At 42.4% G+C, this 15,889-nt stretch overlaps 1 protein-coding gene across 1 annotated transcript; it reads left to right on the top strand.

Moving 5' to 3' along the window:
* The first annotated feature begins 12,971 nt into the window (after nt 1–12,971).
* LOC114680903 (olfactory receptor-like protein COR9) lies at nt 12,972–14,979 on the top strand. The gene is given in 3 exon segments (XM_028854078.1): nt 12,972–13,152; nt 13,155–13,667; nt 14,948–14,979. Coding segments are annotated over 3 exon segments (726 nt in total).
* The last annotated feature ends 910 nt before the right edge of the window (nt 14,980–15,889 follow it).

The raw sequence follows: 15,889 nt of genomic DNA, 5'->3' as shown, positions 1-15,889 counted from the left end.
CAAATAACTAAAATATCAAATAACTAATAGGTTTTCTGTCTCTCCCCTCCCCTCCCCAATAATAACTGTCTCCGCTGATGCAGTCAGCCAGATCAAGCTGCACTGAAAAGGTGTAACAGCAGATTTATTGAGAGAAGCAACCCCTGGGTAGGTTCTCCTGTCCCAGAGATAGAGGCCAGAGAAACCCTGCACCTGAGCCAGGGCAGCAACATTTAATAGACTGTAGGTGAGGGGTGATAACATGTCTACCACAAATTGGGTTTGTGCCCAAGTATGGTCACAGGCTGAATGCTTAGGTGGGGAATTGGGCACTCACAACTTCAGGGAAGGAAGTTTTAATAGCCACCAAGAGTGCAGAACTGAGCTTTTTGGTACCTTTCCTTCATTTGGAGACTCTCTGAGTCAGTAGGGTTTGGGGGGAGAGAGGGAGGGAACAGGGCTTCCAGGACCATGCAGGGACAAGCCAGAGGCTGCAAGTGAACAATAATACATAAAGGCCAAACTGTTAGAGTTTTGAAGTTTCTCAGGAGAACCCTGGAAGCCAGGGAGTGTGGAATGGTGGATTATAAATTCTGAAAGATAATAACTGCCAACACAGATTCTTATTGCTATAACTGAAGGAGAAAGAACCTTTTTAAATCAAAATCCAACTGAAGGAATTTCTGAGCACTAAACCAGCCCTATAGAAGACATTCAGACTGAATTTAAAAAAAAAAAAACAAACAACTCATCTATGAGGCTACAGGAAAGAACATGCTAGAAGACTAGTGGAGGAAGAGGGAGAACCAAACACTATAAAATCAACAAAATGATAAGAACTCGTACATCAATAAGAACTTTGAATATTAATGGACTGCAATGCTTAATCTTGATTGTTACATTGATTCCACCTGGACTCATTTCAAAGACATGCCCTTGGGCAGGTCTCAAAATATTTCTAGGAAGGATTTACCCAGGAGAGAGGACTCTCTCCTAGAATAAGCAAAACCTCCTGGGAGCAGTCCAGATGTAAAGATCCAAAGAGAAGGCTTGCTTGCATACCGTTTCTTCCTCCTGGGGAATGCATCTGTCTTCCTGGTGCCGCTGTCATCTGTCAATGGCATCAGAAAGCATCTTCTTCAGCCTTCAACTGAGGATGGATAACCAGAAAGTCTCCAGGAATCTTACCACCCTCCAGCACCAAGTTGGTAGTGAAAGCATTCAGCATGGCAGACTGAATAGCTGGTTCTCAGCCTTTCCAGCGTGCAGAGGGCCATTGCTGGAGTTCCCAGCCCCTGTGGTGTAAACCCAGCCCACTAAGTCCCCTTCGATAATACATATGTGTACATACTCATCCTGTTAGTTCTTTTTCTCGAAAGAACTCTGACTAATACCATGAGTGGTTCTAGAGAAACTAAAGAGTAAAGATAAATTTCTCTACTGGGGTTGGTGGCATCTGGAGTTGGCTCTCCAATTTGCCTAACTAAAGTTGTTAGACCCCCTAGTAGTATGGAGAGCACAGCAAACTCATGATGTGAACTATTTAAGTTCTATTCAAGACCTAACTCTTTCTCATCTTGTGTTAGAGTTTTAATCCACCTTGGATTTTTCACTTACATTACTCAAAGGCACTCATTCATCAGGACCTCATTTGTGAACCTCCCCCTTCCCTCCCTGTTCTCCCGACCTTCACTAATGATTTGCTTTGTGTCAATCGTGTGCTGTTGATGTATTAGATAATCAAGTAATATTGCTTACTGTTAGATTTTCGAGAAGGAAGAGGAAAGAGATGTGGTTCAAAAGAGAGACACAGCATCTGTCCATTCTTCAGGCAAATGGTTTATTAATGCTGACAGCAGCATTAATAAACTGGATTTTATTTATTTATTTTATCTATTCATAGGAACTGGAGTAGATCCACATCCCACCTGATGGAGCAAGGCATCTTCTTCTTTCAGGATCTCTTAGGAATAGGTCTGGACCATGAGAGATAATGCACATGAGGAAGTAGGTTAAGGTCCTTAGATTAGGCTGAAAGATACTCTGCAAGTCGGGCTAGAGTGGTTGTTTGGAAAGTCCAGAGCTCATTCTCACATAAAAAGTCAGATGGAGACTTACGGACAACAAGGGCCTGGCTAATATGTAACCTGAGGTGGATAACAGATGGGAAGTATAGCCCTGGTTAGTAGGTGACCTGTGAGATGTGACAGCAGTTAGCCTATCTCTGAACAGCTGGGTGGCAAAGAGGGTAGTATGCTCTTATCCTGCTTGTAACCCTTTCTACTTGTTTCTAGGGAGGACAAATAGCTTACTATGTGACACTGACTTTTAGCATTTGGTTGATACACACACACACACACACACACACACACACACACACGTTTAAAAAAGAATGACAGGAGATGAGTTTATTTGATGTTCCTGGTTTAGCCCTTGTAAGAAGAAAAAAAAATTAGTGACTCTCTATATGAAACTTTTTGACATTTGTGTGAAAGCAAAGCATACAGTGATGCTGGCTGCTTGCAACAACTGATAAAGTAACTGAGTTGGTTAGTTTTTTGTAAACTTGACATGAACTAGAGTCATGTGAGAAGAGGGAACCTCAATTGAGAAAGTGCTTCCATCAAACTGGCCTGTAGGCTAGCCTGTGGGTCATTTTCTTCATTAATGATTGTGGGAACGTATATAAGGAGGAAACTGAGCAAGACAAGAGGAACAATTCAGTAAGCAGCACTCCTCCATGGCCTTTGAGTCAGCTCCAGCCTCCAGGTTCCTGCCTCCAGGTTCCTGCCTTGAGTTCCTGCCTGGGCTTTCCTCAGTAATGTTCTGTGTGTGCCAGTAAAAAGCCCTTTCCTCCCCAAGTTGCTTTTGAACAGAATGTTTTAACAAAGCATCAGAAACCAAACTAAGACAGTATCAAAGAAAAGAATGAACCCAGAGATGAAATTTCTATGAACCAAATGTACAAAATGTTGGACCCCAAAGTTTAGGGTCTCAAGTGGGCGCCCCAAGAACCCAGACTCCAGTCCAGTTGATGCAAAAGCACGAGGATTTATTGAAGCTTCTGTACAGAAGGGCAAACTCTGCTCCTAAGAGCAAGAGCCACATCTTACTGCAGCCCCATGGGGTTTTTAAAGGAAAAACCCACAAAAGCTATAAGATAACAATTGAGTCAGGTTGCCCTTGGAACTAGATTTTTAGTTTCTCATTTCCTGGTGCTTGAAGTTTCTCTTTTCCTGAGGCTTGGGGGTATAAGCCTGAAGGGTTAGGGTCTTTCACAAAAAAAAAGCATAAAAGCTTCTGAGTGTGTCTTAAGAGAGAATTTTCTCTCCTGCAGCCATCCAGTTGAAGTTGCCAACATCCAAACCCCAAAGTCTTAGCATATGATTGGCTGACAAACAATCCCAGTTTCAAGAGGTGTCACTGGCTTAAATGGGGCACTGGTTGGAAATGACTTAGTGTGGAGATGAGTGGGAGGACTGTGATGAGGTCAAGGGCATAACACTACCAGGTTCTGGTGGGTCTGTCTTCCCTGCAGAAGTGATCTCTCGTGCATGCACACCCACCCTACCCCTGCCACTCTCAGTACCAGCCCTTCTTCCTCTAAGCTTGCATTTTCTATAGAACCGACAATGACCTTCCCTGAAGGAGCTGGCATACAAGGAAATGCAGATGTCACTCACGGCCCAGCCTCTCTACCCATCTTTGCCTCTGAAGCTATAACCAGATTGAAGACTCAACAGGCCCTTAGAGGTGAGGTGCATAGTGTGAACCATGAGGAGGTGTGCCACACCCCTAGGGAACTTCTTGAGTTTTCTAATTCATTCAAGCACAAGCATGGTGAGTACGTGTGGAAATGGAATTTAAGGATGTGGGATAATGGTGGAAGGAACATTAAAAAAAACTAGATTGGGTGGGCTAGAGAGATGGATCAGCGGTTAAGAGCACTGGCTGCTCTTCCAAAGGTCTTGAGTTCAATTCCCAGCAACCACATGATGGCTCACAACCATCAGTAATGGGATCTGAAGCTCTCTTTGGCATGCATGCAGACAGAGCACTCATAAAAAAATATAAATAAATAAATAAACATAAATAAAATTTAAAACCTAGATTGGGCTGAGTTTACTGGTATGGGCTCATTGAGCAGATTCTAGGTTTAATATTGTAGCTCACAGCATTTTCAAAGATATTAACAATGTTTTATCTGGTAAGATGTTAACAATGTTTTATCTGGTTAGTTGGATGAAGTCAAAAGTGGCCTACCTGATAGCCCTTGGCTTACTGATGATGAAGGAATTCAAAGGCTCAGGTAAATAGAAATGCTGGAGCAGATTTACCTTGTAAAAACCTAATCCTCCACAATAGGAGGGTCTGGAGGATCTGCAGGAACAGTCTATGCCATTGTTCTTCTCTGTACACTAACCCTTCCAGTGAAAGAGGTGGGTGCTCAAATGACATGTTGTAGGTGGACATTTGTTTCCCACCCGCCAGTTTCCACATAATGGACAGGGAGACTTAATATTAATTATAAATGCATAACCAATAGTTCAGGCGTGTTTCTAGCTAATTCTTACATTTTAATTATTTATTATTTCCATATTTCTTATCTATGCTTTGCCATGTGGCTCATAGCCTTATCTGTCCTCCAGCACATCTTGCGACCTCTGCATCTCTTGGCAACTCCTCTGACTCTGCCCTTTTTCTTCCCATCATTCTCAGTTTGGCTCTCCTGCCTAACTGTATCCTGTCAGCTACTGGCCAGTCAGCTTCTTTATTAAACCAGCCACAGCAACAAATCTTCATGGTGTACAAAAGCATTATTCCACAGCAATATGTTGAATGGGATACCAGGGCAGCTAGAGCCAAGTGGAAGGACCGAATCACCAAAGACAAGATAAACATACTTACTATCATGGACAGCATAAACACAGTAATGTTCATAATGATCTGACTCATGTAAGGCCTTTGGTATGGGGCATAGCTCATGATTTGGTTAGATAGTCAGGGAATTGGAAAGGGTATAATTAGAAAATTGGTGAGAAAGATGTTTGGAAAAGGAATATATGGATAGATCTCTCCAAATGGGCAAAGATATAAAGATATTTTCCCCACACAAGTGTTCATTAAAAAGTTACTTCATGGGGCCCGAGAGATGTCTTGATGTCTAAGAGTACTAATTACTCCTCCAGGGGACCAATATTTATTCTTAACACCCATATGGTGGCTCAAAACCATCTGTAACTGCAGTTCCAGGGGACCCAAAACCCTCTTCTGACATCTGCAAGTACTGTGCATGCACATAGTACATATACATACATGGGAGCAAAACACTCATGTGCATTGAATAAACATTTTGTTGTTGTTGTTGTTTTTCAAGACAGGGTTTCTCTGTGTAGCCTTGCCTGCCCTGGAACTCACTTTGTAGACCTTGAACTCACAGAAATCCACCTGCCTCTGCCTCCCAAGTGCTGGGACTAAAGGCATGCGCCACCACAGCCCAGCTAATAAGTAAATATTTTTAAAGTGACATCAGCAGAAGAGTTCGATAATTAAGCAGATATGGTGATCCATTCTGCAGATAGTAGTCAATCTCTTTCCTCAGTCATTCAGCCATCTCTGCCACTACCCAATGAGCCTATGAGCAACGTGACCATGGTGGCAGGGAATGAGGTTATTCATGGGGTCAACAACATTCATACTGGTTAAGGGAACAATTCATTAAGAAGATATTACAATTTTAAACATACAATTCCAAACCCGGATACACTCGATTTCATAAGACAAACATTACTACTGAACATAAAAACATAGATTAATCCCAACTCAGTAACATAGAGTGACTTTAATATTCTATTATTAGGTTATCCCACCACCAACAAAAACCAAACAGGAGTGCTGGAGAGATGGCTCAGTGGAGAAAGCCCAGGCTGGGCAAGCATGAGGACCAGGGTTCTGACACCCATGAGAGACCCTACCTCAAAGTGTAAGGGGGAGAGTGATCGAGGAGAGACACCCAATGTTAACCTCTGACCTTCGTGTGTGTGTGTGTGTGTGTGTGTGTGTGTGTGTACACATGCATGCACACATGCCACATATGTGCAAATGCACATAGAGCACACACATATGCACACACACACACACACACACACACACATACACACAGAGCGAGACAGAGAGAGAAACATCTGAGTTAAATTACATTGTAGATCAAATAGACCTAGCATAGATTCGCAGAAGAGTCTGCTCAAGCACCGCAAGCTTGAACTTTCTATAAAATAGGTCATAAACAGGACACAAAACAAGTCTGAATAAATACAAGGAAAAATACAAACTCTATCTAACCACATTAGAATACAGGTAGAAATCAACAGTGAGAAAAACTGTGGAACACACACAAACTCATGGAGACTGAACAACACATTACTGAATGATGAATGAGTCATTGAAGAAATCAAAAACAAAATGAAATTTTTTTCTAGAATTTGATGTAAATGAAAACGCAGCATATGAAAACCTATGGGCAGAGTGAAAGTAAAAATCAGAGAAGTGTGCATAGCTACAAGTACATGCATAAAAAAATAGAAAGATCTCAAAGGAAAACAATGAGCTAAACTCAAGATCAGAAGCCTGGGCCAGTGCTATGGCTCAGTGGATAAAGGTGCTTGCCACCAAACCTGGTGATCTTAGTTCAATTCCCCAGCACCCACTTGGTGAAGGGAGAGAACCAGCTTCCCTAAGGTGTCCTCTGAGCTCAACACATGTGCTGTGACACACTCTCTGCTTTTGAAATTAATTAATTAAAAGCCAGTGGACAGAAAGGAACAAGATCAGGGAAGAAATTAATGAAGTGGAAATGAAAAAACAATGCCAAAAATTAATGAAATAGAGAGTTAATTCTTTGGAAAGGTAATAAAAATGAACAAACTCTTAGTCAACCAACCCAAAGAGACAAAAGACCCAAATTAACAACATTAAGACATGGAAAGGAAAACATTACAATAGATAGCAATGAAATTCAATAAATCATTAGGACAGTTCTTAAAAATATATTTCACAAAGTTGGAAAACCTAAAAGGAATGAATAGATTTCAAGACTCATGTGAGCTAACAAAACTAAACCAAGATGAGATGAACAACTTAGTCAATAGCCAGTGATGAAACTAAAGCAATGTTTAAAAAATCAGACACTGGAGGAAGCAGGAAAGTAAGACATACAGAAAGAAGGAAAGGTAAAAAGCCCTGAGGCAAAAGGTAGATAAGGAGAAACAGATTAATTTAAGTTAAAAAAATTAGCCAGAAAGGAGCCTAAGCTAGGCCAAACGTTCATAACTAATAAAAAATTTCCATGTCATGATTTGGAGCTAGTTGGTGGGCCGAGAGAAAAAACCTGCTACAAATACCTGCATACATAAGTGAAGAACGTATTCAAAATTCAGCATGGTCAACTTGGCATCATTACACAGACACAGGCATATTAAAGGTACACGAGTCAATACATGCAATATTTCACATAAGTGGACTCAAGGATGATGATTTCATTAGATACAGAAAAGGCTTTTGACAAAATCCAATGTCTCTTCATGATAAAAGCCCCGAAAAAGCTAGGAGTGGGAGGAAAACATAGTAAAGGCTGTAGATGCAATCCTGAGTGGCCACAACAAAACCCAGCGCCAGAAGGAGCCCCATACTTGAGTTCAAGTCTTGCTACAGAACCATAGTAATGAAAGCCCCTGGTACTCCCATGAAAGCAAACATGTAACTCAATGGAACAGAAAAGAAGGCATGAATATAACCCCACATAGCCTCAGTCACTGATTTCTGTCAAACATGCCAAACAGACACACACACATTGAAGAAAAGACAGCAGCTTCCAAAACAGGGTTCTGGAAAAACTAGTTATCCACATGGAGAAGAGTGAAATACGGGGCTGAAAAGGTGCTCCACGCTTACAACACTTGATGCTCTTACAGAGGACCTGGGTTTGGTTTCCAGCACCCAGTGGTGGCTCACAGCATCCATAAATCCAGGTTCAGGGAATCAGATGAGGTCTTCTGACCTCCATGGGCCTCTGCAGGCAAAACATTCACAGACAGAAAATAAAAATAAAATATATTTAAAATAAAAGAAGAATGAAACTCGATTCTTAAATCTCATTTTGTACAAAATAAACCTTACACAGATCAAAACTTTAATGCAAGACCTGAAACTCTAAAACTGATAGAAGGAAACTCAGGGAGATACTTCAAGGTTTAGAGACACTTTCTGAATGATCCCAGTGACTCAGGGTGATGTGCCAGCAGGTGACAAACAGGATTTCAAGAAATTAAAAAGCACCCTCGTCTCTAAACTAGAAGCTATCTCCAACTGAAGACCACTCACAGATGTTCCTTCCTTCAGGTCCTTTGTGTATATATTACGTTTTTTTTTTTTGTTATTGTTGTTTTGTGTTTTTTCTTTTTTGTTTTGTGTTTTTATGGCATTTCTGTATGTGCGAACATCTGTGTCTCTGAGTTTATATGTGTTTCGTATGTTTTTCCTTTGGTTCTTTGTTTTTGTTTGTTCGTTTTGTCTTATTCTGGTCTGTTTGCCTTCATTTTTTCTTATTTTATCTTGTCAGTATTTTTAGATGCCTGTTTGTATTCTAATGAGAGAAGAAAGAAAGGGTGTGGATTTGGGTGGGTGGAGAAGTAAGGAGGACCTGTGAAGAGCTGGGGGAGGGGAAACTGTAATCAGAATATATTGTATGAGAGAAATCTATTTCCAATAAAAAAGAAATTAAAAAGCTTATGAACCAAAAACAATCCATTGAATGAAGAGACAGCTACAGAATGGAGGAAAATCTAACAGATGGTCAATATTCAGAATACACAGAGAACTAGAACAACTAAACTCCAAAAACCAAAGAACCCAATCAATAAATAAAGCAGACAGCTCTCAAGAGATTGGATGCCAAGTGCCATTAAAGAAACGCAATAAAAAGGCACCAAGATTCCATCTCATCCCATCAGAATGCTAGTCATCAAGTAAACAAGTGCTGGAAAGGGTGTGGGCAAAGGGAACCCTTGACACATGCCGCTGGGATCGTACACAAGCCCAGCCACTATGGAACTCCATGTGGAGACTCCTCAAAGAAATAAATGTAGATCAAGCTGTATCATTCTTGGGCATTACCCAAATGACTCTAAGTCAACACAGCACAGAGAGACAGTGCATCACCATTTACCATAGTGCTACTTGGAACATCCTCTTTAAAGAACCAGCTATGAAGAAAACAGGGCTTGAAGCTGGGGAGGTGGTTTAGTCAGTAAAGTATTCGCCATACAAGTTTTAGGACCCAAGCTGGAGCTCTAGACTCTATGAAAAGAAGTTGAGGATGTGGTGTGTGCCGGAGGGGCGGAGACAGGGCTCTGGAACTAACTAGCAGAACATCCTCGTCTGCTTGGTGAGCTCTACAATCATTGAGAGATTTGTGTCAAAAAAACAGGGTTAGGGGCTGGAGAGATGGCTCAGAGGTTAAGAGCATTGGCAGCTCTTCCAGAGGTCCTGAGTTCAATTCCCAGGAACCCATGGTAGTTCTACAGCCATCTATACTGGGATCTGATGCCCTCTTCTGGCATGCAGGTGTACATGCAGATAGAACACAACATACATAAAATAAATCTTGAGAAAAACAAACAAAAAAAACAAGGTGGGTAATATCTGAAGAGTGACACTCAAGATTGACCTCTGGTCTCCCCAGGCACATGTGAATACATGCACACGAGAGTTCACACACATACACACACAAGTAAAAACACATTTGAGTGTGGTTCATAATCACAGTGGAATATTCAGCCATAAAGAGGAATGAAGTTTTGTCATTTCCAGGAGAACGGATTCAACTGGAAATAATCATATTAAGTGATTTAAGTCAGTGTCAGAAGAACAAATATTTAATTCACCCTCACTTACTGTTCTTAAACTTTATAAAGCCATAAAATCATGTGTGTGCACACGGCATAAGAACAGAAGTGACAGTGTCTAGAGAACAAAGGGACGAATGGGAGGGAGAGTGGACAAGAGAGGGTCAGGGAATGGGGACATGCCCAATGTCCAGGGTACACTTGCATGAATATGACCTTACGTAACCCTGTGTGACGCAACCTAAAAATCTCAAAAGAGTGACATTCAAGCTGAGACTTGAAGAATGAGAAGGATCTAGCCGGTAAACTCTATTTGTGTTTGGTCACAGGAATAGGAATAAACTCATACGTTGGAGTATATTTGAGAGAGTGAGTCAACAGCATTCGCTGAAGCTTTAGCTATAGGCAGGGCAAGAGGAAATGGGGCAGCCACTGTCAAGTTCAGCTGCTAGCTGAGAGAGAAGGTCGGGAGAAGGAAATTTAGAGGCACTGGCCCTAATTTAATTAAACACTTTACAGTGTGACTTGCCGAGTCATATTTCCATTTTTTTCAGAGGAAATCGAATTACTAAAAAACTTGTCCGTGATGAAATCCACTTTCCTCCCTTCCTTACTGGAATCCTAGAACAATATGTTCAGAATACGTAACAAGGACACAAGAAGACGGAAGGTAAGGGTTGTTCACGCGTGTTTGTTTTATGAAAAAGAAAAATGTGTGCATTTGATTATGTCCTGGTTGTTTCTGGGTGGAGCCGGTAGGGGTGTCTAAAACAGTCATGAGTTAAGCTGGAGAAAGAACACCACAAAAAGGAGCGTGAAGTAGAACACGGGCAGGAAGGGGGGACAGTGTGTGAGCTGGCTACTCTTATGTCAACTTGACACAAGCTAGAGTCATCAGAAAGGATGGAACCTCAATTGAGAGCGACTCCTGAAGGTCCAGCTGTAGGTCATTTTCTTAACTAGTGATGCATGGGGAGAGCTCAGCCCATGGTGGGTGGTGCCATCCCTGGGCTGGGGGTCCTGGGTTCTATAAGGAAGCAGGCTGAGCCAGCCAGTAAGCAGCGCTCTCCCGTGGCCTCTGCGTCAGCTTCTGCCTCCAGGTCCCTGCCGTGTTGGAGTTCCTGTCCTGACTTCCGTTGATGATGAACTGTGATGTGGAAGTGTAAGCCAAAAAAATCCTTTCCTCCCCAACTTGCTTTCCGGTCACAGTGTTTCCTGGTAGCAACAGGAACCCTAAGACCGTCTGTGTTCCCCAACGGAACACCTCCCAACATTTCATTGCTCTGTTACTCGTTTCTTAACTTAATTTTCACAAAAAGTCTGTAATTCCCCCATTATTTCATCTTGAACATGACAAAGCTCAAACTTGGAAGCTAAGTAAACAGCCAAGGTCAAGGTTAACAAGCGGCAACATGATGGTTTTGAAATTTAAATTAGATTAAACAGTACTGTCAAAGTCACAACTCTCCCCCAAATTACTTATACAAAGAGTTGGGGAACTTTTCTCTGTAAAGGGCGAGAAAATAAATACTTTAGATTATTGTGGGCTTTTTGATCCCTTTCTTAACTGCTCATTACTGCCATTGGGGCATAAAACAGTCACAGTATGTAGCAAGTGAACGGGCGTGGCTGTAGTTCAGCGAAACTGTTTCAAAATCAAGTAGTATTGGCTGGCCAGCTGGCTCAGTGGGTAGAGGCCTTTGCTACCAAGCCACAGGACCAGAGACTCATCACCGGAACCTAGAGCTGAAGAAAAGAGCTGACTCCTAGAAGCTTCCCTCTGATCTCCACACCTGTTTTTTGGTACAATGTACATGCTTGTTCATGGACACGAGTGCTTAGATGCCTAATTGATCTCTAGGGTGGCCCTTGGCACAGTTTCCCACTAGAAGCCTCCCCTGCTGCACATACGGCACCTAAGACTTGTACTAGGAGCTTTGCTATAGGACCCCGCTGCCACAGACGAAGCCTTATGACAGGAGCATGCCACTTAATGCAAATTGGGGTTTGTCCCCAGGCTTCCCAATAATATATTTTCCCTATACTCTGGAATAAAGCTGAGCTGATTCACTGAAGTCATCTCCCAGAGGGCTGTCTCCATTGTGTTCATGGGCCATCCAAGGATGTCTGTCATCTCTTCTGCCCTTTCGTCCTTGTGGACTGGCGGCCACATGGACCATGACAACAAAGGGGACCCCACAGGAATGACTCTGTTCTCAGAGTCAAGCTACAGTATCTGGAGAATGTTACTTAATCCAAGAAATGAAGGATCAGTCAGCTCTCTAGGTGTTTGCCACCTACTGATGTTGGTTATTTTTGTTCCTTTGGGGGCCCGCCACCCAGCTCCCAAATAAATCACACACGGAGACTTATTCTTAATTATAAATGCCCAGCCTTAGCTTGGCTTGTTTCTTATCAGCTTTTCTTAACTTTAAATTATCCCATCTACCTTTTGCCTCTGGGCTTTTCCTTTTCTTACTTCTATAATTTTACTTTCACTCTTACTCCATGGCTGGCTGTGTAGCTGGGTGGCTGGCCCCTAGCATCCTCCTCTTCTTGTTCTTGTGTTCTTTCCTTTTTTTCCCTCCCAGATTTTCTATATATTCTCTCTGCCTGCCAGCCCTGCCTATCCTTTCTCCTGCCTTGCTATTGGCGAGTCAGCTCTTTATTAGACCAATCACGTGTTTTAGACAGGCACAGTAACACAGCTTCACAGAGTTAAACAAATGCAACATAAAAGAATGCAATACACCTTTGCATCATTAAAGCAAATGTTCCACAGCATAAACAAATGTAACACCTCTTAAAATAATATTCTACAATAGTCATCCTATCTTATTGTTTTAAATTTTTACTTCCAAATTATCACTTAATTTGAGGCAGAATTCAAAGAAATGGAAACTCACACAGTGACTAAATTAAGCTTATAGAATTTCCTGCCATCTTGAAGTACAGGAGCCATTTTCCTGGTCTTCAATTCATTTAACTGGCAAATTTTCTGGGAACTGTGAATATTGTCAGTCTTTCCCTCCAAGTATTATTTCAATATATTCCAAGTGTTATTTCACCTGTAACTTGAATGTCTTAGACATGAGCTATACCATAGTCAAGGTAATGCTAGAAAAAGAAGACCTGGTCCTGAGAAGACCTTGTCTCCCGTGTCTTTTTGCTTGTGATAGAAGCAGTGAGCATTGGTGGGTTTCCGTGGCTCACAACCACAATGTGGCCATTTGCCGCCCCCTTCAGTATCCGGTTCTCATGAGTGTGAAGGTCGTGTCTGCTTGGTGGCTGGGTCCTGGCTCTGTGGCTTGGTGAATTCTGTGACTCACACCGCACTGGCAGCCACACTCACCCTGTGTGGACCCAATCAGATCAGCCACTTTCTCTGTGACATCCCACTGCTCCTCAAGCTCTCATGCTCAGACACCTCTGTCAATGAGTCTGTGCTCCACGTGGCCAGTGCCACCATCGGCCTGAGCCCCTGCTTGTTCACTGCAGGCTCCTACATGCTCATCATCTCTGCCATCCTTAGGATCCCCTCTGCTCAGGGCAGGAGAAAGGCCTTCTCCACCTGTGCTTCCCACCTCACTGTGGTGGTAGTCTTTTACGGAACAGCCAACTTCAACTATGACAGACCCAGGGAAGGCTACTCCCTGGACATGGATATCGTGGTGTCTGTGCTCTTCTGTTTAGTGACCCCCATGTTGAACCCCATCATCTACAGCCTGAGAAACAAGGATATAAAGGGCAACCTGAGGAAGTTTACTGGAAAACATGGATTCTCTGGTGAGATAATTTTTTTTCTGAGAATATTGTTGGCTGTGGAAGAAGAGGAGCATTCCAGATGCTGATTTACAGTGCTTTCTCCCCTTGCCCCTCTTCACAGCTGTTCTGCCCCATCCCACGAGGACAAACAGTTACATTCCACACACTGATCTCATGTACACTGGGATCTCCAATGAACTGATGTTTTGGAGTGTTTTCAACACTGGACTCCAAAGACCCTTACGCCATTAGTCATTACTTTATGTTTCCTAAAAACCTTCAACTTTGAGAAACTGCTCATCTATTTTATGTCTTTGTGAATTTGCCTATTCTGAGCATTTAATGTAAATGTAAATATATAATATATGGCATGTTCTGTCTGGCATTTTACCTTTGGTACAATGTATTCAGGCTTTACCCATGTTGTAATGTATATCAGAACTTCATTCCTCTTTAAGCCAAACACTATTCTGTTGTACATCTGTATTGTGCCATTTTTCAGTTAACCGACATTTGAATTGTTCCCACTTGCTTCCTATTATAAATAATATTGTTCAGATTATTTCTGTTCAGGGTGTTAGAGGGTTTGCTCTTGTATCTAGGAAAGGAATTGCCATGCGGTAACCCTGTACTCAATATTTCAAATAACTACCAAATTGTTTTCCAAATTCTTTCTTTCTTCCCTTCCTTCCTTTGCGTATGAGTGTATGTGAATCTATTCCTCTCTTCTCTCTCTCTCTCTCTCTCTTTCTCTCTCTCTCTCTCTCTCTCTCTCTCTCTCTCTCTCTCTCTCTCTCTCTGTGTGTGTGTGTATACACACATGGATACACCTGTACATGTGTGGAAAACCCCAAAGAGCAAATCCTGCTCCATCAACGTCCACCTGTTCCTCTGAGGAAATGCCCTTCACAGACCTGGGGCTCCTGTCTTGGTAGTCTAGAATCCAGTAAGCTCCAGAGCCCCAGTCACTAGACTCTCAGATTACAGGGTTTCATGGGGCCTCACTTGCTTTGTGGGTACTGGGATCTTAACTATGGTCCTTGTGATTTTAGGAGCTGAACTGTCTCTCCAGCCCTGATGGTCCCATAATTTTACATTACTGTCAACAGTGAATAAAGTTTCTAGTTTTCCATCATCCTCATTGATAGTTTGTGACTGTGTGTGTGTGTGTGTGTGTGTGTGTGTGTGTGTTTGTGTGTGTGTGTGTGTGTGTGTGTGTGGTGCAGGTCATGATAACTGATTGCTTTCATTTGCATCTATCAAGGTGTTTAATGAGGACCACTTTTGTGCTTCTCTTTCAGATGTGGAAAAACCCATGTTTGAGACTGTGTGAGCTTTAGAGATTGTATTAGTTGCTACACTGTGAATAAATTCCTGAACAAGCAACTTAGGGAAACCTATATTTCTTTTTGGTTCAAGTTTGAGGGACACTGTCCGTTAAGGTATGAAAGTCATAGCAACAGAAACATGAAGCAGGGGGTCACTCTGCAATGTCTGGAAGCAGAGAAAGGTTGATGCTGGTGCTCAGCTGCCTCCCCCCTTTTCCCTTTTTTATTCAGTCTGGGATCCTGGTGATTGTGCAGCAGTTTCCTCTGAAATAAACCTCCATCTTGGAGGGAAGCTCCCTAACACAGGGTGTGCTAAAGGAAGGTGAAACACTCCATCCCCAAGAAACTCTTCATCTCAGAAAGTACTCAACTCAATAGCTTCAAGATATCCCTGAAACAGACCAGATTTACCAGGCCTCCTCCCTCTCCAAGGGTATGTAATCTGTAAAGACTGCTGAGAGAGTCTCTGGAGAGGCTCAGACCAGAATTGTCTGGAAGAAGCAGAAATCAGCCAGGCTGCTTAGGAGAGACTCAGCTCCCATGAGGTGCCCGAGAAAGACACTCTCTGTCCGAGTTCACCTCTTATTGCTGTGATAAAACACCATGATCAAAAGCAACTTGGGGAGGAAAGGGTTTATTTGACTTACATGTTCCAATCATTGTTTACAATGAAGTGATATCAAGGCAGGAACCTAGAGGCAGGAACAGAAGTAGAGGCCATAAAGGAACACTGTTTGCTAGCTTGCTTCTCATGGCTTGCTCAGCTTTCTTTGTGATACAACTTAGGACCACCTACCTAGGTGTGGCACCATCCCAGTAGGCTGGGCCCTCCCACATTAATCATTGATCAAGAGAATGTCCCACAGACATGCCTACAGGCTATCTGATAGACATATTTTCTCAGTTGGGGTTCCC

This window comes from Peromyscus leucopus, chromosome 6 (genome assembly GCF_004664715.2).
Source record: "Peromyscus leucopus breed LL Stock chromosome 6, UCI_PerLeu_2.1, whole genome shotgun sequence".
Taxonomy (NCBI): Eukaryota; Metazoa; Chordata; class Mammalia; order Rodentia; family Cricetidae; genus Peromyscus; species Peromyscus leucopus.
The sequence above is the reverse complement of the archived record's forward strand: the minus strand, read 5'-3'. Positions and strand labels throughout refer to the sequence as shown.